This window comes from Ostrea edulis, chromosome 7 (assembly GCF_947568905.1).
Source record: "Ostrea edulis chromosome 7, xbOstEdul1.1, whole genome shotgun sequence".
NCBI lineage: Eukaryota > Metazoa > Mollusca > Bivalvia > Ostreida > Ostreidae > Ostrea > Ostrea edulis.
The window spans coordinates 12,554,452-12,577,541 of NC_079170.1; the positions used below are offsets into that span (position 1 = coordinate 12,554,452).

Consider the following 23,090-nt stretch of genomic DNA (forward strand, 5'->3'; position numbering starts at 1 on the left):
TCGACATCATTCAGCATAAACTATGTCCTTTGAGCCTTTTCATCGCCCGTGACTTACATCTGTCGCGCAGATTACTTCGGTTTGTGTCTATTGTGATGTCATACACTGACTGAATAGCGTGTCACTTGGTAAGACGAAGATGCAAATAACAAACAAATAAGAATCAAAATGTGACACAATGTTTTTAAATGCATTTGATAAGAAAATTTGAAAATAATTGAACTTGTATTGTATCTTTGCCTCTGATTGGTCAAATCCCAAGTGAGGAATATATTTGTATAACCTGGTTTGGTATGGGGACACACCCCTTTGGCAATCCGATGTCGGACCTCAATATTTTTTGTGTTGGATTTACTATTAGCGACAATGTTGCATGCAAGAGTAAGTTTGCATGTAGTAAAAGTTTGCACAGAGTTAAAAGCCGCACATTATTGCATTTTCTGATATTTGAAGATTTATGTTGGATAGGTCATCTCAATCTGTCGGAGATGAGCGACTTAAAAGTCAATCTCTATCTCTACAAGGCAGCGAAATACGCATTGTTTGCATAGTCTAAACATATTTTCTATAATGTCAAACTTCACCTTCAATACAATACTTTGATAAATAGGTTAGGCTCCATAGAACTAAGATTGAAGGTGACGACACTCACAGCTAGATGCTGCGTCGTTGTTGGTAAGTGAATCATTGCGCAGCTCAGTTGACTTGTTTCCGAGTTAATGTACATTTTGATAAACAAAGGTTAGTATCTTTGTCTCTTTCATTAAATTATAAGTAATGCCATTAATTCTTGTGGAAATTATACGAGTATAACCTGGTTTGAGTCAGTTTACGCTTTTTAGACGGGGTCACGTGACCCGTCTCTTAGTTTACTGTCAATCGAGGCCTCACAAGGGAAGTCGTTCCTAGAACACATGAATTGAGTCTACGTGGAAGAAAAGAGTACATAAATTGCTCTGATCATTTTGTACACATATTTCAAAAGTATAAAATGAATATTTCGAAAACAAAACAATCTTGTTATTCTTCATTGATTTATTAGACGAATTTGAATCATCTTTCAAACAGAAACGACTGTTGTTTTCACGAGCAAATATTATTACTCTTTTTTATTCTTACTTTTTTAAGGAAGAAACCGAGAATATGCGAATATATCCGGAGTTTGTCTTGTGTTGTTATTTATTCTATGCAGGCAAACAATGGTTTAATGCAAGCCAACAATATTACCTCCGATATCCGTACAGACGAGTTCTTTTGGACGTTTTTCTTCTTTATTTTGAGATCAAAAGGTCAAAGTCTCTTTTTCACTAAAAACTTTAGATTTGGGTTTGCCTCTAACTTTTATACATGTACTTGCTGGTGCATGTTTATCAGATTTCAAATCCTGATGATATTCAAGATTCATGTTGCTTTTGAAATCCAAAGGCCAAAGGTCAAGGTTATTACCACACTAAATACATATTGCAGCCACTCAGAGCTTCACATTTATAAAATATATAAAATGTGTACATGTTTTACTTCGTGAATGCAAACGTGAATAATTTGCCAAACTGCACTCAAGGAAAGGCATCTTTGATGCATAGTATTTTGAAATTATATAATTTACAGCTCTTTATATTATATTATTTTTTTTAAAAAGTTGTCCTGCTTGTGGACTTGTATATTTATGATTGACTATCACATGTATATATTTTTCATTGCATAGGAAATTTCTAATCCTAATGTGTGTCAAAGATTTGAAATTATGTAAATAATCTATTACAATGTTTACAATTTACATGCGCATATTTACAGGTCTGGTAGTTTAGAAACTATTTTTATGCCCCCTAGATCGAAGATCAGGGGGCATATTGTTTTTCTCCTGTCTCTCATTCTGTAATTCTGTCTGAAACTTTAACCTTGCTAATAACGTTTGAACAGTACGTGATAGAGCTTTGATATTTCATATGATTATTCCCTATGACAAGACTTTTCCATGGGTATAAACATTTTTACCCTGTGATTTCCACCTTGGAGTTTGACCTACTTTTTAAAAACTTTAGCATTGCCAATAACTGTTCAACAGTAAGAGCTAGAGTTTTGATATCTCATTTGAGCATTTCTTGTGACAAGAACGTTTTGTGGGTAAAAACATTTTTTACCCTGTGACCTTGACATTTGAGTTTGACCTACTTTTTGAAAACTGTAAACTTGCTAATAAATTTTGAACAGTAAGAGCTAGTGCTTTGGTATTTCATATGAGTATTTCTTGTGACAAGACCTTTCTGTTAGTACTAAACATTTTGACCTTGAGCTTTGACCTACTTTTAAAAAGATTGACATTAGTCATAACTTCTAAATGGTAAATATTAGAGCTTTCATACTGCACTTGAGCAATTCTTGTGACAAATCTTTCTACTGGTACCAAGATACATGTATGGAATTGGCCATTATCGGGGGAATTCTGTTTTTCACAAACACGTCTTGTTTTATACAAGTTTGGAGTGTTTACATATCCATCTCATTATAATCTTTTCTGTGATACTGAAAATAGCGATGAAAACCCAGCATTGCAATTTACTTAACCCTGATTAGGCATCAGTATGTATTATTAACTCAAAATCTCACATTGCAACAGTATTGCATTCTTTACACAATCATAATTCACTGTTCTGTATCCATGTTATTACTATTCAACAGTAATGTTTTTACAATTGTTACTTGTCCAGATACTGGTACATTGTATGTTCATAATGTTCTATAATGACTGAATTTGCAGCAATTCATGTTACATTGTTTTACTTGAGAAGACAGTTGTCTGGCTTGTGGACTTGTTAATTTATGTTGGACTGCAACATGTAAATATTTGTCATTGCATAGGAAACTTCTAACCCAAATGTACATTAAAAAATTGAAATTACTACGTTTCCAATTTTGCTACAATGTTTACAATCTACATCTTCTTGTTTACAGTTATAGCCGTTAAGAAAACTTTCTATACTAAATAAAGAATTGGAATGTTTACATATCCACTTGATTTTAACCTTTCATGTGTTATTGACAGGTTTTATTGTGCACTCCCAAAGCATGCCATTATCAATTTTATCTTTAACATTTGGTTTCATTATGTTGGTTCATAAAAAAAAATGAGCTATTAACCGCATGCTGTAATGCATCAACCTATCATATGTTATCTCTCTGTTCTGTTGACATACTAAACTTTGCTCTATGCCTTTATTTATCTTTCTTTTCATTTACTTTGTTATAGCATTCATGCATTTTTGACAAGAGTCCGCACCTGCTTTAGCTATGAATAGCTGAAGAGCTAAATGCACAAGTTAAAATGGTGACCCTCACTATACGATAAAAACCAAGAATATTGAGATTAAATAAGGAAGGAACTATCACGGCGAAATGATAACTAAGAATATCGATTTCTGGATCATAGTGTTTAAACAAAACAAGACTAGGAGGTCACAATACAAGCATTCCTTTAGATATTCGTTTCGGCCTCACAACCATAAAACAGGAACAAACTTCAAGAAAATTTCGATTTTGAACATTTATTTTCTTGTATCAAAAACACGAATAGGAAGATGTACGTAAATCTGCAATTCAAGACTTATGTCTGATTGAAGTATTTGTGTGAAGAGTTTTCATATGAATTGTAATATCAGCATAGCTGCACCATTTCTGAAAGTTATGCATCTTTCAGTGCTTTGATTTATAATCCGCTTCGTGGATTATAAAGATTAAACTTACCCAAACCAGGTTATACTCATATAACTTGCCCCAGAATTAAAGTCATTCCTTAAAAAATAACAAAAAACGTTTCTTTTCATTAATTTTATAATCTTTGAAAAGTTACAAATATCAATCAGGATTATGAAGAAATAATTATAATTGATGTTGACTTTATACATGTCCAATCCTAGCAACCATATATGTCTGTTCGTTAGCAAATATTACATGAAGCTGACTGAATTTCCAAGCATACACGGGTACGTTAAGGCAGGTCATGAACATTTTTACTGGGATAAAATCCGCGAAACAATGTGACGTCATAATTGAAATAAGTATAGCACTAAGTATATATTACATTCCGATTTAATTTTTTATTTAAGTTTTATTTATGCATAAAATAAACCATGCAGCTACTAAGATCCAACGAAATTCGAAATGCTATACTGCTGTTGTGTAATTTCTGTCTAATCGATATGAAAGTAAACTGATGACGTCATGACTGTACATCGAGTGACGTTGACACATGCAAGGACTTTGTCTATGTGTGCATGCAAATATCGACAAAATGTGGAATATTTGAAATATATGACATGGGATATATGGAATCTATATGTGAAACGCTGAGAATTTATTGATATTAAGAAGGTATGTTGATATCATTCATTGACAATTTTGTTTAACGGAGAAAACATTCCATTTAGCATGTCGATCCGATTTTCCTATGTCACAGACTAAAATAAAACTGCAAAAGTAGCACATTAGACTGCATACTTTTAGATATTTTTTATACACCGTTTGAAAGGTCATAAACTAATGTACACGGCAATTACTGAAAGAATCGTCTGGAAAGAAAACTTTTAAAGAAAACTGCATAGCATCAGTGCAAAACATGGGCGCAGGGGCTAAATGGTTTCGTGTTTAAATGTTCAATAATTATTTCTTATTGAAAGTGGTAGTATTCTATCAGTAGTTCTGATATACTATGGGTATTTTACCGTCATTATCGCCAGTTAGACCAATATTTAAATCTTGGGATAATGTGTTACTTTTACATTTTCTATTAAGGTTGCTCCATGATCTATTTATAACAGTCATGCAATGACGTCATACGGAAGCGCATGTGTGTCATGTTGTTATGATACAAAATGTTCTCATGTAAACAACCAAAATAGTTAGTAGCTCCCTCTCTCTGTGTAAGACATATTTTAAAAATTATGCAGTTTACGTGCATAAATGAAGCATGACCTGCCTTAACATACCCACGTATTTTCTTGCATTTATGTTGCAATTGAATTAAGCTATACTTACCGTTATTTTGTAGAAATATCCTCACTGAAAAGGTACAAAAATATATAAATCTACATTCATCTCAAAGCCCGAACTATTATTTTTGCTATCATCTGGTATTCGTTCTTTTTGCAAAAGTACGTCTCAAATTCTTTAGAGGAAATGCATTTGCAGCTGAATAATCCTAAAATATCATTTGTAAACGTGCCGAGAATTTCAAGTTCTATTTGAGGAAATTATGATTATTGCCTTGAACGGTAAAATATTCAGATCCAATTTAGAATATTACAGGAACAGTTTAGATTTATTTTTCTTGAATACGACATGTTTATAAAATTTGACAAAGTACAAATAGACCCAAAAAGAGAAACACCTACCTTTAATTAATACAAATATTTCAGCACCTTGATACCGATGAGTTCTATGTGAAGTAAACTTACAACTGGCTTTACCAACAAGAGCAGAGTAATGTCTCTTATTACACTATACATGACATTGTTCTTCATGCGAATGAATCATATTAGCATGCTGTGTATTGTGATTCATCCTAGATTACTAATGAAACCTTACCGTCTTGAAACAGCCTTACAGTCTTGTATTCTTCGGCAATCTTCTGTTGTTCTTGAATTAGTGGACAGATTAATAAGTCACAAAATATCATGAATTTGTTTCGATGAAACAGTTATGAAATAGTGAAGAAAACGAGCAGTGCGTGATCAATCTCGAACATCCTATGAAGAATACAACATTATAGATCATTGGCTAGTAAAGGTAATGGGAAACCCTAATGATTTTTGCAAACAAGTATTTTTTGAAAGTACATAGTCCCTTGATTATAAATCAAGTTGTTTGGATTTTCTATGTGGGGCCGTTTACAAGTGTGGTGGCGAAAACATGAAATTTGTAAAAAATGATGGCCGAAAATTAGAAAAACTCTCCAGATACGATGTAGATGTCAATGACATTTGCAAACAAGTATGTTGTGAACGCATGTGACCCTTTACCCCCCCCCCCCCCCCCCCGCGCGCGCCAGCATACATTTGTCAAACAACCTTCATTTACCTTTATTTTATACAAACTTTCAAAAAATCATAGTGTAGATAAATCCCTAGATGGGGAGGTAATGTGTTACTGGCCTATTGTCTATTAAATGTTGGGCAAACACGGACCTCTGCAGACATCAGGTCCCGGTATCATGGAACTGTCTTAAACTTTAATCTTGTCTTAAATCAATAAACTTGCACTTAAATCTTAGGATTGGTCTTAAAGTTGATCACAAAAAATGACTTAGACTTAAGATTCGTGTTTTGTCTTAAATTTGAAAACTGCGTTAGAGCCGTCTTACCTTTCTAAGATTGTCACTAAATTCGTTTAAAAAGGCTGCACTGATAACCTTTTTAAGGCAAGTAAGAGAAAATGAGCGTGATGTCCGTCGGTAAAAACTTCTGCTCCAACCAAGAAGAGGACAAATCATTTCTTTAACAAAAATTAGACCGTCGGTACATCGTAAAAACAGTATCTTAACGTTAAAAATCATATAATGAAAAAAAATATATAAGACCACTAGCACGGAAAAATTGAGAGCAGATGTATTCAAGCATATACGCATTTATAAATATGACTTCTTATGTGAGCAAAATTACGCAGGATTGATTGTCCGTTTCACTACCTGTTTGTAGTTCGTAAAGTAGATGTAAATGTGAAAGTAGCACATACACGCATTGTTGTTTCACTAAAACGTTTCGACTACAAAAGTACATGTATTTACTTGACTGAGTTTGTTGACAATTTGGAAGAAGAAAACAATCATTACTTGCAGTCTGCATTTGCACACGAATAATGCGGAGTTCGAGCCCGAATTTGAAATAAATTAGAGTTATCCTTCTTTTCTACGCACGTAGTCGACAAAATAATTACAGGCATTGGATTTAATAAAATTATCCCTTCAGTCACTCTTACATTTCCACTTTCATTCATTATCACATGTACTTTTAAAAAGAGGGAGGCGACGGAGTCAATACATGCATGTGCCTGCGTCAGCAATAGTGATCATAAATTAGACGTTTTAGACACTGACTATGTTGTTTAAGTCGTTTATTTTGTATATCATATTGTTACCTCTACACAAAAGAGTCTCTTGTTGTCATAATAACAAGGAACTCTAGACTTAGAATTAAGTTAAGACAATCTTAGGTAATATTTGCTTCAGTTCGTTTTGTGATCCATTAAAGTCAGCAATCTTAGCTAAGTTCAAATCTTAATTTAAAGTCAAAATTTTCAATTAATTTTGAGATATTTTCATGATCCCGGAGCCTGGAGTGGAATATCATAAAGAGATGGATCAAAATATTCAAAGTATGACTTATGACTTTCGAAAAAAAAAATTAACCATTTGCATGCATGTACAAATGTGCACTCATGGTTGATACATTTTTGCACTTTTATGATGACACACACACACACACACACACACACACACACACACACACACAGATATATATATATATATATATATATATATATATATATATATATATATATAAGCCCTAAAGTTCCAACAACACCCGATACCTCAAAGTGTAGGATCCACGACATGGATACAAGGTCAAATACAAGAAAAAAACAAAAACAACACGAACAACCAGTTTCTTTTTTTTCTGGTTATTCGTGTTGTTGGTCATTTGAGTGCTATATATATATATATATATATATATATATATATATATATATGCACTGAAAAGGCCACGACACTGTTGGTTATTTAAAACTCAAATTTTCGACGCAACCCGCGTCTTTATCAAGAGACATATATTACATAAACAAATAACACGCAAAAACGACAAGTATCGATAAACTACATTGGTGACAAGAGTGATACACTATTGTACTGGGTGATAAAAATGGTGGTGGTTTCGTTTTAAAGCGTGTTTACTGAATATGGTTTAGAGAGTTTGTACCATGGTCGGGTCGGGATGAAAATAAAATTATTCTTGAAAAATTACAGAAATCAGATAAATTTAAAGGGAAAACTTACAAAAGAATGTCATTATGGAATAAAATGGTGGGAAGATAATGATATGGAGTGATTAAGTTCAAAACAATATTAGGTAGTCCGTACCATTGATGATTCGGATATGGTGAACAGCGAAAAACAATGATTGCCAGAATAACTCGATTTAACAACAAACAAAGTCAATCAAAGGACACTGATCTAGCATTAAAATCAACAATCGAATAGGTGAATGGGAGAGAAGTCTAAGGAAAAAGATTCAGTATTATTTTTCAAGGTAATATATTTTTCAAGGTCAGACAAATTGAAGCCGCTTCTAGAAATTCTGATATCGCAACATAAAGAGCTATGCGAATCCGAATTTATGTTGATTTAGAATAATGTTTTACCATAGTTTAGAGGTCTTAAGATGATATATTAATAAAATACTAGTCTTCAAGGTCAATATATTTTTCCCCTTATTATCATCCCCCCTTTTTTTTATTTCAAAATTTTAAAAATGAGAGGGAGAGAGAGAGAAAGAGCTATATAATTTCATAATTGTAATGATGTCTTATGATGATCTAACATAATTAGGAAGTATTATGTATATATATATGTATTATATATATATATATATATATATATAAGCACTAAAGTTCCAACAACACCCAATACCTCAGTGTCGGATCTACAACATGGATGCAAGGTCAAATACAAAAAAATATACAAAGCACTAAAATGACCAACGACACGAACAACGAGATTGTCAAATTTTCGGGACGCCCCGTCTCTTCTTCAGGACAAACGAAAAGAATTACATAATGTGGTCAATATCAACAGAGCATAATAACAAAAACTACATATAAATACATCTAGCACTACAACTACACTAATCTACAAACGTATTTACAACGCTGACTACATGTTTTTGGTCTTTAGGTTTGCCACTCAATGTTAAAAGTGGAGCAAATTAGGATATGCCTTATTCGTCCAAAGAGCTGATCCAAAATGTCCGAAAAGAAAAACAATAAACTTAATCAATCTCAAGTGGAACTAGTTAACCCAATTACGTTGACAAATAGTAAAGCTAACTCGTACCCAGAGAGATTCTATTTTAACCATGCATGATTTATAAAAAATAATAATAAGTAACAAATGCAAAAAAATAAATAAATAAAAAATAAATAAATAAATGAAAATAAGCTATGTAAATGAAGTAAGAAATAAACAAAGTTTGAGAGAAAGATAATGTAAATAACAAGTTTGAATAAGTTAACAAAATGGACCAACTCCAAACAAAAATAAAGAATAAGCAGCCCAGGAAATTGAATCAACATCAGACATTCCCGTGCTGATCATGTCTAGGGTAGATGTGCAAAAAACATAGAATCACAGAAACTGATCAATGGGTTTTACATGTAAGCAATCGGTTATGAAGTTCAAAGTAATTAAAAGGGATGGGCTGATTGTAAACAGAATTGAAAAGAAAAAAATTATTGAACCATTTTTGAACACAATTTTTTTCTTTTCAATTCTGTTTACAATCAGCCCATCCCTTTTAATTACTTTGAATTTTATAACCGATTGCTTACATGTAAAACCAATTTATCAGTTTCCGTGATTCTATGTTTTTTGCACATCTACCCTAGACATGATCAGCACGGGAATGTATGATGTTGATTCAATTTCCTGGGCTGCTTATTCTTTATTTTTGTTTGGAGTTGGTCCATTTTGTTAACTTATTCAAACTTGTTGTTTACATTATCTTTCCCTCAAACTTTGTTCATTTCTTACTTCATTTACATAGCTTATTTTCATTTATTTATTTATTTTTTATTTATTTATCTTTTGTATTTGTTACTTATTATTATCTTTTATAAATTATGCATGGTTAAAATAGAATCTCTCTGGGTACGAGTTAGCTTTACTATTTGTCAACGTAATTGAATTAACTAGTTCCACTTGAGATTAATTAAGTTTATTGTTTTTCTTTTCGGACATTTTGGATCAGCTCTTTGGACGAATAAGGCATATCCTAATTTGCTACACTTTTAACATTGAGTGGCAAGCCTAAAGACCAAAAACATGTAGTCAGCGTTGTAAATACGTTTGTAGATTAGTGTAGTTGTAGTGCTAGATGTATTTATATGTAGTTTTTGTTATTATGCTCTGTTGATGTGACCACATTATGTAATTCTTTTCGTTTGTCCTGAAGAAGAGACGGGGCGTCCCGAAAATTTGACAATCTCGTTGTTCGTGTCGTTGGTCATTTTAGTGCTTTGTATATATATATATATATATATATATATATATATATATACATATACTTCTCCAATGCAAAAAAAAACAACAACGCCAGAGTTCTGTAGCGCTAAAAATGTACTAATATTACCATGCGTTGTAGGTAATCATAAGGTTATTTGATTTTATCAAATTTTAGGGGCCGAACCATTCATTATATGATCAAGTGGGGTCTATAATCTCATAACTCCTATAAGCAATACAACATAATTAGTTGGGAAAACACGGGCCCCTAGATACACCAGACGTGGGACAAGGTGCGTAGGATGAGTAAACATCTCCTGTCGACCGGTCACACCCGCGGTGAGTCCTATATCCTGATCAAGTAAACGGAGTTATCCGTAGTCAAAATCAGTATAATGGCTATATAATGCATATCAGCACGTAAATATTTGATACCCTATTATGACCCTATCCTATACCTTGGGGTATGATAATAAAACAAATGAACCTGCACTGTGTCAAGAAGCTTTCATGTAAATTTACACTTTTCTGGCCCTGATGGATTTTGAGAAGATTTTTAAGGATGTATCTTATGTATCCGCACACAAAAGTTCATTCTACCCCCACCCCTCTGGAGCTATGATTGGAACTTGAATTTGTAGTATGTTAGGAAGCTTTAAAGTAAATTTGAACTGTTCTAGTCCAGTGATTATTGAGGATATTTTCAAATGACCCACCTTATTTTTGCCTTTTCTTTATTATCTCTACTTTGCAAGGGGTATATATCTTTATTTAAACAAACTTAACGCTTATTTGCCTTAGAATAATTTGTACCCAGTTTGATTGAGGTTTGCGAAGTGATTGTGGAGAAAAAGATACAGTTGTGAAAAGTTTAAAGACGGACAGACAGACAGACAAAATGCAACCAGAAAAGCGTTCAGCTCAGGTGAACTTAAATGTCAACATGACACTACTATGATTTTGTAATTTACATTACATGGTGAAGCAAACTATTTTGTATTGTTTTGTTCATATTTCGATTTGATGTAGATTTCTGGGGGACAGTTTTCATTTTAGAGATTTACTCACAGTGTGAGCCATTTCGGGCATGCTGTTATTGTCTGTCTGATTAGTTGTTGGATTTAAGTTCAATGGTTTTGCAAATGTAGACTTTTCTAAAAGCTAGGAACGTGATGCGAAAAATGTGAGTAAATTGTCCTTCATTTTGTTTGCATGTGGGCTAGTGGAATGCGCCCCTGGAACAAGATTCGTTCTTTAGAACTCGACAAAGTCTCGTTCTAGACTGTAAATCTTGTTTCTTCGATGGAATTTTCAAATATTATAGTCGTAATGATCAAGATTACAATCCATTTTTCATGAATATTGATTGGGATTTTAGGATTACCCCTGTAGAAATAATGGGCATTGCTCAAAATACATTATCGGCATGGGTTACATAAGACACCTTAATTGCAACGTTGGAGTTTAAGAAGCAACTTTTTTTAAATTGTAAAAGAGCACATAACTTAAATTACTGGTTGAATAGTTTGGAATCATGGGAGCACCTTTTGTCGTACATTTATTATATGTATCAAAAGATAAGTTAACTTCTTTGAGTCACACACCACATGTGGAAGTACAGTGCACCTCATTATTACAAGAGAGGGGCTGATTAACAGCTAAATATTTCACTTCAATGTAAATGAAAACACATGATGCCAAATGAGTTCTTTTTGCTTTTATTTAAAATTGATAGCATTTCTTTTCACTCCTCTGCGTAGTGATACTGAGAAGTATTTCTGATAACATTAATTTATTAAAGTGTCCAGGTGATTGATATCCTAGCAGCAGATTAAAGTATTCCGTTCTCATAAAGGGGAGAGCATGGCAAAGGGATATATTCAATATGGCTGCAGTTAGAAATCATAGCATTTTCAAATATGGACTATTAGATTTTATGAAGATATATAAACATTTAAAGACTTACGTAACATAAGATAATATCGAATATATCGTGACTTACTTGAATGTGACTTCTATAATTTCGGATTTGCAGTCTTACTTTCATAAAAAAGAATCATTTTGACGAATTACAGGTATGGTAAAAGTAGGTTTTAATCTTCCAAGTATCTGATACGTGTGATATGTAAAATACAACGTTTTGAAATTAAAGGATTCATTACATCGAATGCTTTCATGTAATTCCCACCAATTGTAGGTTTTACACACTAATTTTGAATACGAGTTATTCTGCTTACCTGATCAAAACAGAGGGCTCACGGCGGATGTGACCGGCCGACATGGGACTCGTATACCACCTAGTTACAAATGTATAGGCACCTGATCCCACTTTGTATGAAATGATATTGTCATCCAATGATTTTATAAAATAAGTCGAAACACATTTGGATTAATTATCTTTAACTTACTTACTTCCGGTTATTTGTGCAATTCAATAACCGAAACGTTTCAATGTAAATATATTCCTAAAACGTTTCATTGGAATATTTTACTTCAATTAAAGGTGAAGATAACGAACAGTAATCAATCTCCTATAAGCAATACAAAATAGAGAGTTGGGCAAACACGGACCCCTGGATATACCAGAAGTGGGATCAGGTGCCTAGGACGAGTAAGCATCCACTGTCGATCGGTCACACCCACCGTGAGCCCTATATCTTGATCAGGTAAACGGAGTTATCCGTAGTCAAAATCAGTGTGTCAAGAACGACCTAACAATCGGTATGAAACACGGCAGACAGTATTTCACCCAGTGATAAATAAATAAATGTGTATTCTGTATGTGCATACATACAATGATAGATACATAAATACCAAGGATAAGCCGTCAAAGTGCAAAAGCTTATTGTCAATGGGATCCTTCGACGCACGGATGTGTGCACTAGGGGTTTACTTATGGTGAAGGAAAAACAGTTTATTTGTTGGGTGGAATTGGCAAACTAGATCGTTATAACAACCATAGATTTGCGAAATGCTGACTTTAAACGAAACTGTTGTAAACCCTATTATTAGGAGCACATGTGAATTATTAACATGCAGTGCATTCTGATTCTATTAAGAGTGTTGATGTTATCTTACCTGTTAATTCTTCTTGAAGTGTCTGTATGATCATCTTATTTTGATCCATTGTCTGGTTTACTTGTTCGTTGTTCCCTACATGTATTTTACGTTAGTAGAAAGATTGATACGTCACAAAGCTAAACTAAGATTTTCGTAAACTAATTCTAAGCAATCAAATACATGTAAGTGGACTCACTAAGGAATAAACGTTTCATATTCATTTCGAAATCTTCAGGTAACCAATAACATAAGGATGCAAGGTTGCCGTGAAAACTAACAAAATTAACGATAACCACTCTCTGATTCTACAAAATTTGATTGGAGTTTATTGATTATTATTCCATGAATATATTTGATGTTTGTCTATAATTTCAATGCTTTTAATGTTTTAATGCTATGAAATGCAAGTATACATATCCAGGCATCATAGATTGAACAAAAAAAATATGAACGGAATTAATTAAAGAAAAACTTTACTATTTAACTTATATGAGGAAACACAAGTACTGAATTTGCTAAATTTGACAGATATAAAGTATCAATCGCAAGACGAACTGCAAATAATGTAAGTTATTCTGTCAAAAGATGAACATATTTTATCATACAATTAGCACTGATTCATATGCCATGAACTTTTTAAGCATACATGTACATCTTCTTTTCCAATATTTTGAAATATATTATCCATGATCTGTAAATCTGCACTTCCTGATATCTTTGTGACGTTTATAACAGTAAAACAATACAGCTGATATACAGCTGTTTCCGAACCCAATATCAACTATTTAAAGAATTACAAAAGTCCATGGCATTCGGATAGTAAACATCGAATTTTGGAATTTTTAAAATAGATATAAAATAAATATATCCAAATTTATAACGTTAGTATTGTCCATATTTTTGTGATTTTACCTTCTTGTTGTGTTTCAGTCATTGTGTTCAACATTGTTGTTGATCTTACCTTTTTGTACTGTAATGCTGCATGTAGAGGTTTTAGTGATATAAAAAAAGTTTCAAGTTTCAAAAAGTTTTTAAAGATGGACTGGGGGTTATAAACCTTTTTTGAACACGTTTTCATACTCAAACTCGAACTCTGTCCTGGGGGTTATAAAACTTTTACCGCACTCATACTAAAAATCAGCCATGTTCGTTTTGAGTACAACTTTGAGCAAGCTCCAAAGCACACTTGAAAAATCTTGAGCATGAACTCCACTTGAGTAGGACAATAATGTTATGAAAGTTTTATAACTTTCACTTCTGAGTATGATTACGATTTGGAGCATGGCGTTTGAGTTCGAGTATGAAAAAGTGCTCAAAAAAGTTTTCTAACATCGAGACCCGATCTCTAAATCGTATTTTTGTAATTTAGTAACATTTAAAATGCGTTTTCGTCTGCAATTGGAGTACATGACGATAATGAATTCTACATGGAAGATCTACGATTGAATAAATTATTAGCATGGTGTACATTATTATTTTATTTAGAGTGTTACTGGAGCCTTACCCTTCATTTGCTCTTTTAGTGCCTGTATGACGACGTCTTTTTGTTCCATTGTGATTTGTAGTTGATCATTTTGGCCTGCATGAAGAAAAATTAAGAATTACGACAATAATGAAGTTCGCAACTAGCTGAATAATATGGGACTTTAAATGAAAATATAAACCTACAGTGTAATTAATCGAAACGTTTCAACAAAAACATATAAATGGAATATTTGACTGCCATGAATTATACAAGTATGATCTACGATTGAATAAATTATTAGCGTACTGCATATTCTGATTATATCTAGAATGTCATTGGAGCCTTACACTTTACTAGCTCTTTAAGTTCATCCACAGTCATGCTACTTTGGTCCAGTGCGTGTCGTAGTTGATCATTGTTCCCTGCAGGAATATTTTACATTCGTAGAAACATCTATGTGTCACAATTTAGTACTAAATCTATTTTTTTGAACAGTTACGTTCTGTGTTTCGTAAAGTTTATTAAGCAAGATACAATCGTAACCTTCAACTGTGTAAATTCAAAGTACAATATCATGATCTTTATACTCATACACAATGTTCATATCCAATGAGTTTATGAAATAGAAACACAATTGAATCCATTGTCTTTTATTTGTTTTTATTTCCTCTTTAAATTATTCGAGTGTAAGGATTTCCACAAGAATGATATTTAAACTTACTTTGTAAATTAGTGATATCTTCACTATCAGTTGACAGAAGACCGCCCATTACAGTCTTAAAAATATCATAAATGAATATTATTACAGCAAGCACATCACCGTCATAAACACAATTTGTTTCGAATCTGTTAATATACCCGCCTACCCGCTGTCAAATTGATATACATATATTAACTACCAATTAATTATTAAATATGTTATATGCACTTAAATGTATATTCCATATATTCACATTCAATTTAACGACCTGAAAATGATAGTTAGCTTCTTATAAACTTTTGAAATACGGTAGTCTATGCGTGTGAACACACTTGACCTAATCTGAATGTATGTACTTTACCATTTTCTATTTCATTTTTCAGAAGACGTGGAACTGAAAACGTTACCACATTCAAGTCGACTTGTTGCAAACATATTATCTAATCTAAATGCATTACTAAACCAAACGTAAACTTAGTTTACAACATACAAAACCCCAACGTGTACAAAAAGAATATCTTCTGACTTCTTCAAATATTTCAGAAAAAATATTCTTTTCATACCTAAACAGGGTAGTTTGCATTATGTCCATCAATATTTCAAAGCACATCTATTTTCTGCACATTGACAACTGTTCGTTATCTTCATCTTTCACAATTATTTATATTTCATTCAGTTTATTACTTTTCAAGTTTTAGATGATGGCTATTGCTTCAAAGGGGGTTACTGTATATACATGGGAACACCGGCGACAGAAATTTGCAGACAAAAAAACCATGGAAGTGGAGTTGCTTTATTATCAAAAATCATATGTGTATGATTGTAAACAGTTTTTGGGAAGTTTTTTTTCAATAATATGTTGTGCTATATACATTATTAAATAGTTTATGTGCACTTAAATGTATTTCCCATATATTCACATTCAATCCTAGTTTTTTTTTATAAACTTTTAACTTTTGAAATACGGTAGTCTATGCGTGTGAACACACTTGACCTAATCTGAATGTATGTACTTTACCGTCTATCTATTTCATGTTTCAGAATATGTGGAACTGAAAACGTTACCACATTCAAGTCGACTTGTTGCAAACATATCATAAAATCTAAATGCATTACTAACCAAACGTAAAGTAAGTTTACAACGTACAAAACCTCAACCTGTACAAATAAAATATATTCTAACTTTTTTCAAATATTTAAGAAAATAGTTTTCCATGCCTAAACAATGTAGTCTGCACTATGTCAATCAATATTTTAAAGAACATTTATTTTCTGCACATAATTGTTTATATTGTGGATATGCGGGCGCGATTCACAGAATTTGCCTCAAATCAAAATCCGTTCATATTGACGATGAACAGCTCAAAAGTGCTGTTCATTTCTTTAATGTATATTCCCGTAATAGGAATTAACACGGTATCAATATAAACTACCACATATAAATAAATATACCAAACGCCATTTTTCAAAACAACACTAGAGCAACAGTAGTTGTTTTATTCACATTCAATGAATTTAGCTTCTGCGCATGCACAGGGATCACTCTAGAGTTACCCGAGTTTTCCCCGATCAAACGAGCCCTAAAAGTCCTTCATGTAAGACGACATGTCCATTGAATGCTCCGGTGTATATTCATGGCATCACACGGAGTACTAAATTTTACTCAATGGGTATAATGTACATTATATTTTGTTTTTGCAAAGTACTGTTAAAATATTGATTATTAAAAAGTATAAAGATCTATTTTGCATGTACAAATGAGAATTGTTAAATGGGGTGAATTTCTGTTTTAACTTTGTTTTAACTTTCAAATTATTTGTAATTTGAGGAGTAATTCATATGATATTAATTGGCATTGGTCTTTGTAAGACATTCATGATTTGTCTGTTGGTTTATTTGAGGGTATCAAGGACGATGTTTGAACTAATGCTCCAACTTACCAAGCCCATCAGATCAAATCTACATGAGGTGTTTTTCTAAAGCAATTATCCCATCACCTCGTGAAATTCGGTGTCTTTGATAGTATACACATTCCACGAAGCGGTGAGTTTCCTCCAGCAGAAGATAAAGAACCGCTAGTTATACTATCATTATTATTCTATGTAAGTTGCGTGGATAGTTCAAATCAAAACGGCATCAATTGGTCAATGTTGATAACGGCAACAATTGCTTTGAGATAGCATCAAAACAGTAATTGGAATTAGCTGGAATCACCACATTTGTTGTCCACTTACTAAACTCAAGAACCTTGTTCGTGAGTTCGACAATGCATGTACATTCATCTATTTTAATGTTGAAACAACCGGGTACTTTCCAAACTTTCACCTGTGAATTGAATTGAATAACTGCAATAAATATATTTTTGTGCCTTCGAGAAAATTTGTAATAAAGAAGTTAGAAAAGCCCATCACATGCTATAGTATTTCAGTTAATTTAAACATTTCCCCCCATAAGGCCATGGCAAACTAAACTTCTCAATCAACAAGTGTCAGCTGATTGTCAAATTGAGCACGTGGATCCCGTGTATAAAACAATCGGGAAAACTTTAGTTGCCTTTTGCTAAATAGATAGATTAAACTATTTTGCTGTCTCATCATGGAATTCGAATAATGACTGTAAAATAATTTTCCATAATACTTAGTTAATTAATATTCAACTAGACATGTAAATCAGATATTACAACACTCATTCTTTCTATCAGCACTAAATGATATGAAAACAGCTTTGTAAATACGTACATCGATCGTTTACCTACTGTTTCGTTTTACATATGTACTACAAAGTCACTGATTAATTACATTGTAACATACAATGTTTTTACGAATTGAATTGATAATAGTATACAGTTGTAATTGACAATAACTTTGTTTCAAGGACCCGCTGATCTTCAATGTTGAATAAATGTTTGTTGAATATACTATTGTGCCAAAGTCTTTTCTGGTCATTAACAACATTTGGTACACAAGCATTTGTATAGATTTACATTTGGGTGAAAGCAATTTAGATTCTCTCTCTCTCTCTCTCTCTCTCTCTCTCTCTCTCTCTGTATTCTGGATGCATCGTTTGAAATCATTCCGTCCAGGTGGAATGAATAATTTGAATGATTTCACGTGCTTGAATCCAGGATAAAACCTTAGTTAAAATCAGTTTCCACAACCTAATCGCCAAAATTCACCCGATAAGATATCTTATTTCACCGTGTCAAACCGCTACTTTGGGGGAGTCGCAAAAAAGAACAAGGGGGGTCTCTTTTAACGCCAGAGGGAGTCGATTGTCTTCGCTTCGAAATTCGCCGAAAGGTAGGTCACAGTTTTTTTGTTGCATTTATAACTAGTATTTGCACAAATGCTATATTGCCCGGGACAATACGATAAATAAGCTACATGTACATCGAAAGTTTGCAAGACTTAACCACCCGGTATGCTCAAACACTTTGGATCTATTTTGCAGAATTCATAACTTTTAATACATTGATGACAAAAAATATGCATTAATGAATATTTAAGCAGTATGACTAGATAGTAGGTGATCTAAATGTATGATTATTTGACAATCTTTATTGTTTGACAATAAGAATTTGGAAAATACTCGTTTAAAGAATGCACGGAGACGATTTCTTATTGCAATGCAAAGGTAACGGAGGGGGGAGTAGAACTTTGTTAATGATTAAGAAAGGGGGAGTCGCAAAATACTTTGGATTCAAAGAATAAAATATGGTGCACAATATACTTTTACCTGTTAATTTGATTTTAAGATACTTTTTAATTTATGTTTGCATGGATTATATGATGATATAGATGGAAGAGCATCCAAATAAGATTATCTTAAAATTATTAATTCCTATCATTTGATCTCTCAACAATGTAAATTAACTAGATATATAATTATGAAAGAAAATACAGATATTTTGGGCGGATCTCATTGCTTGTTTTTCTTTGTTTCTTGATCTCAATGAATTTGAATAGAGATATTAGTTTATATATCCCGGGGAAAAAGTCGATGTATTTATATAGTCGTTCCAATATATAATGTATAATGTGTAGTAATCGGTGTTGATGTCATGTTAAAGATATCATCTGCAAATAAGATACTACTGTGTTTATGTATGTGTAATGTAACATCACTCAGTGCATACACGTAATATTATATCAAATATCGTTTATCAAAACAGGTGTCCTCCCTGTGCTTCTACAGTTATCACGATATATCCAGTGTGTGTATGCAAGGAGTATAAAGTATTTGCGTGTAGAACAATGGTAACCAAGCACCAATAACGGATACACTGGACAAGGGGGCCCACAGTAGGCTAATAATTTGCATGTACATTGTCGTCTATCTATTTCATTTTTCAGAAGACAATTCGACTCTGTTATCCTAGTATTTTTCTCCCAAACGGATGAAAGTGCCCAGCCCAAACGATTCAAATATTAATTCTGATCAATATTAATTCAACAAAGCACATACACTATCCTAATAATAAGTCTGTATAAAGACACACCGCTCTTTATATGGTTTTATCTGCACCATAATAGCACAGTTGTTTAACTCATTTCTACATCTCTTGAGCAGTATACGGAATTTCGGGATGAACTTTGGTAATAATGTAGATTGTGTGAATACATCAGAATACAGAGTATAATTTTATGGAGACCCAGATGGACTGCTAGGAATTGTTTATATTGAAGTTAAGTACAGCATATGTATTATATTCTTATCCGTATCATTTCACAAAATCCATACTCGCATCTTGGGAATAAAATATGAACTTGTAGCAAAATACACATGTGCTCACATTTCCTACCAACTTGTAGAGTTACAAAATTGTTAATATAGAAAATTTTTGAATTTGGTTTTGTAATAAGACATTGTAATTTGTACATTAAATAAAATCTTATAAAATGCGATCGAAGTCATTCTAAGAAATCTACTCATAACATCAACGAGAACGGTATGCTCTCAGTAGATAAAAGAAGAAAAATATATTGCTTGCGTTTAAAATAAAGAATTATGATGTCTACTTTAAATTCGATATCTATGCATCTGTAACGATAGATGTCAACGATGGTATGACGTCTCCCTCTTGAATAAGTATTTATTGACGTTTTATATTACACACAACACAATGGTCGTGTGTAATATATAACGAGCATATAAGTAGTAGTTACCCCATATACTATTGTTGGTTATGTGCAGATACCCGATGGGAGTGGTCATAATGACAAGAGGGAGCTGCGCCCATCGGATATCTGAACATAATTAACAATATTATATGGGGTAAGTCATTATATCTTAATTTAGATTTCTGAAGCGCGGTCGCCTGTTAATAACATGGTGACGATTTTTTGTCTTTACATTACACTTTGATCACTATATATTTCTATTGAAATGACTTTATATCACCAAAACTTGTATGAACGTTAACTTTTCTTTTAAAAAAAACGTTTTTTAATAAATGCATCTAAATGTTTGGACTGTTGGTTTTTAATATTTTTATTTCATATTTACTCATTTTCCGACTACTAGTACCAGCATTTGCTTCAAAGAATTGAAAATAAATACAATTAAAATTCTAAGAAACCATATTTATGCATTTTTCTGTTTAAAAAATTAGCAACATATTTAATTGATGATGGTAGTTACTCTTAATTTAAAAATCATATTTAATAGTCTTCAATGTAATAATATTGTGACTAATTTGGTTGATAAACATTTACATGTATATAACATAAATTTTTAAAAAATCGGTGAAAAATAAGCGAAACAAAACAAAAAATTAAGAATTGTATAGCGTGAAACCATAAAAGAAACACGACAAATATGATTGGCCGCCGCTGTTCTCTCGAACGCGTTCTTATCACGTGGCTGGGTCTTTTATAAAACCTTCATAAATGATACTCATATTTTCACTTACACGTGTTTCTCGACTTGTTCGCACACGTGGAGGAGAATAGGGGAATAAAAAGTATTTGGGACGAAACCGTTGACGATATTATTTTGTCTCAAGCTACAAATGAGATTGAGTGTGAATATCTATTTGGAGAACTTAGTCCGAGTCATTTATCCGTGTTTAATATGGGCAATTTTGATCTCGAGGAACCTCATACAGTGGTCTGGACAGTGATGTTTTTTTCGAGCTTGTGGCCGGAGTTTGAAGGAAAGTGTACAGATAACCCACACTTTTAACAAAAGAAAGCCATCTCATAAATCCTATATATCCTACTATTAATTATGTGTTTTTCATGGGATTGATGGAATTGATCATTTCATCATTTGCATTTATTATACGAAATTCTAAACTGTAGGGTAAACACGAATGACTGGAAATACCTGTGTAACCAGGTGCATAGGAGGAGTACCCCCCCCCCCGGTTTACAATACAGAACGCCGTAAGCCGTATATCACGAATAAGATAAAGATTGATCACTGTATATAGCAATAGAAATCGATTCCCAATGTGATTTCTTGTTCGAGATCAGCATAACTCAATCACAAACAATTCAAATACATAACTATGTGTTTTCAGTTATTTACATTGAAATATGAAAACTAATCAACTTGCAGGCGGCCTTATCACAGTTCACAAAGCGGTGTTCGATTTATGTTACCACCCAGCTAAATTCTCATAGGAATATCAGTTGTCAACAATCGGCCGTTAATTTCAATCCAATCCCAAAATTTCAAAACAAACTAATTCTGTTCAACGATTACTATCACAAAATTTACAGTCTTATATACATATCACTGTTATATTGTAGTTAACTTTATAGAATTCGGAATTAGTTAATGTGTAGTGTAAACACATTTAGAGAACCAAACACATCACAGTTACATTGTATGTAAATTTATGGAGATTCATATAGTGGAGTACTAACGTTGTGTTCCCTGTCATCAAAACAGTACAGACTTATCTCGAGAGGACATCTACTGTATATACTTTATATCACGAGTACAGTGTTTATGCGTTATCTGGAAATTACGTGATATCTACTGCTCAGTAAAATCATTCACAGAGTAAACACAAAATTAATAATCATATATCATTTCTCTGAAAGGTTGCGACATGAACTGATGTTTTATCAAATTGTATAATATCAAGGTCGTATAATTTGGGCTTTGGTGCAATATTCTGAGCATCATCACTTTGGACTTTTTTATGATATATGAATTTTACTATCACTGTGTTACGTAATATCAGTCCCACAATCGACTTGACAAACACAGTCTACGAGACGGACGCAACGTTAACAGCAGTGTAAACAATGTGATCTTCTTTATCTTTTCACTTCTAAAAGGTGAAATAACAAATCCATGATTATTCTTAAGTGATATGACACTAAACATGTAAAGTTTTTGTCCACAATCAAACGACGGAATGCACTCCTGGGAGTTGACCTTTTGTATAACAAAAGGAAAAAACAGTGCTCAATCTCATAATTCCTGTATAAGAATAAAACATAAATATAACAACCACACGACATATCTAGTAAATGGATGTAGGGATATTGTAACCATGGTGTCATTTTGAAGGGTTCAGCAAATGAAAATAATCCAGCTTGGGAATTTTCAAAATTCTGTTAACCATTTGATTCATTTTACAT

General features: G+C 32.7%; 1 protein-coding gene across 1 annotated transcript in view; it reads right to left on the bottom strand.

The window, feature by feature from the left end:
- Nucleotides 1–22,423, bottom strand: part of LOC125654246 (interferon-induced protein 44-like) — a 129,154-nt gene extending 106,731 nt beyond the window's left edge. Inside the window, exons 1-7 of the mRNA XM_056143347.1 lie at nucleotides 22,365–22,423; nucleotides 15,514–15,568; nucleotides 15,140–15,214; nucleotides 14,832–14,906; nucleotides 13,346–13,420; nucleotides 5,581–5,631; nucleotides 5,032–5,055 (exon numbers count right to left, since the gene is read on the bottom strand). Coding sequence (XP_055999322.1) covers nucleotides 5,032–5,055; nucleotides 5,581–5,631; nucleotides 13,346–13,420; nucleotides 14,832–14,906; nucleotides 15,140–15,214; nucleotides 15,514–15,562 — 349 coding nt within the window. The 5' untranslated portion in view covers nucleotides 15,563–15,568; nucleotides 22,365–22,423. The remainder of the gene's footprint in view (nucleotides 1–5,031; nucleotides 5,056–5,580; nucleotides 5,632–13,345; nucleotides 13,421–14,831; nucleotides 14,907–15,139; nucleotides 15,215–15,513; nucleotides 15,569–22,364) is intronic.
- Nucleotides 22,424–23,090: the final 667 nt, after the last annotated feature.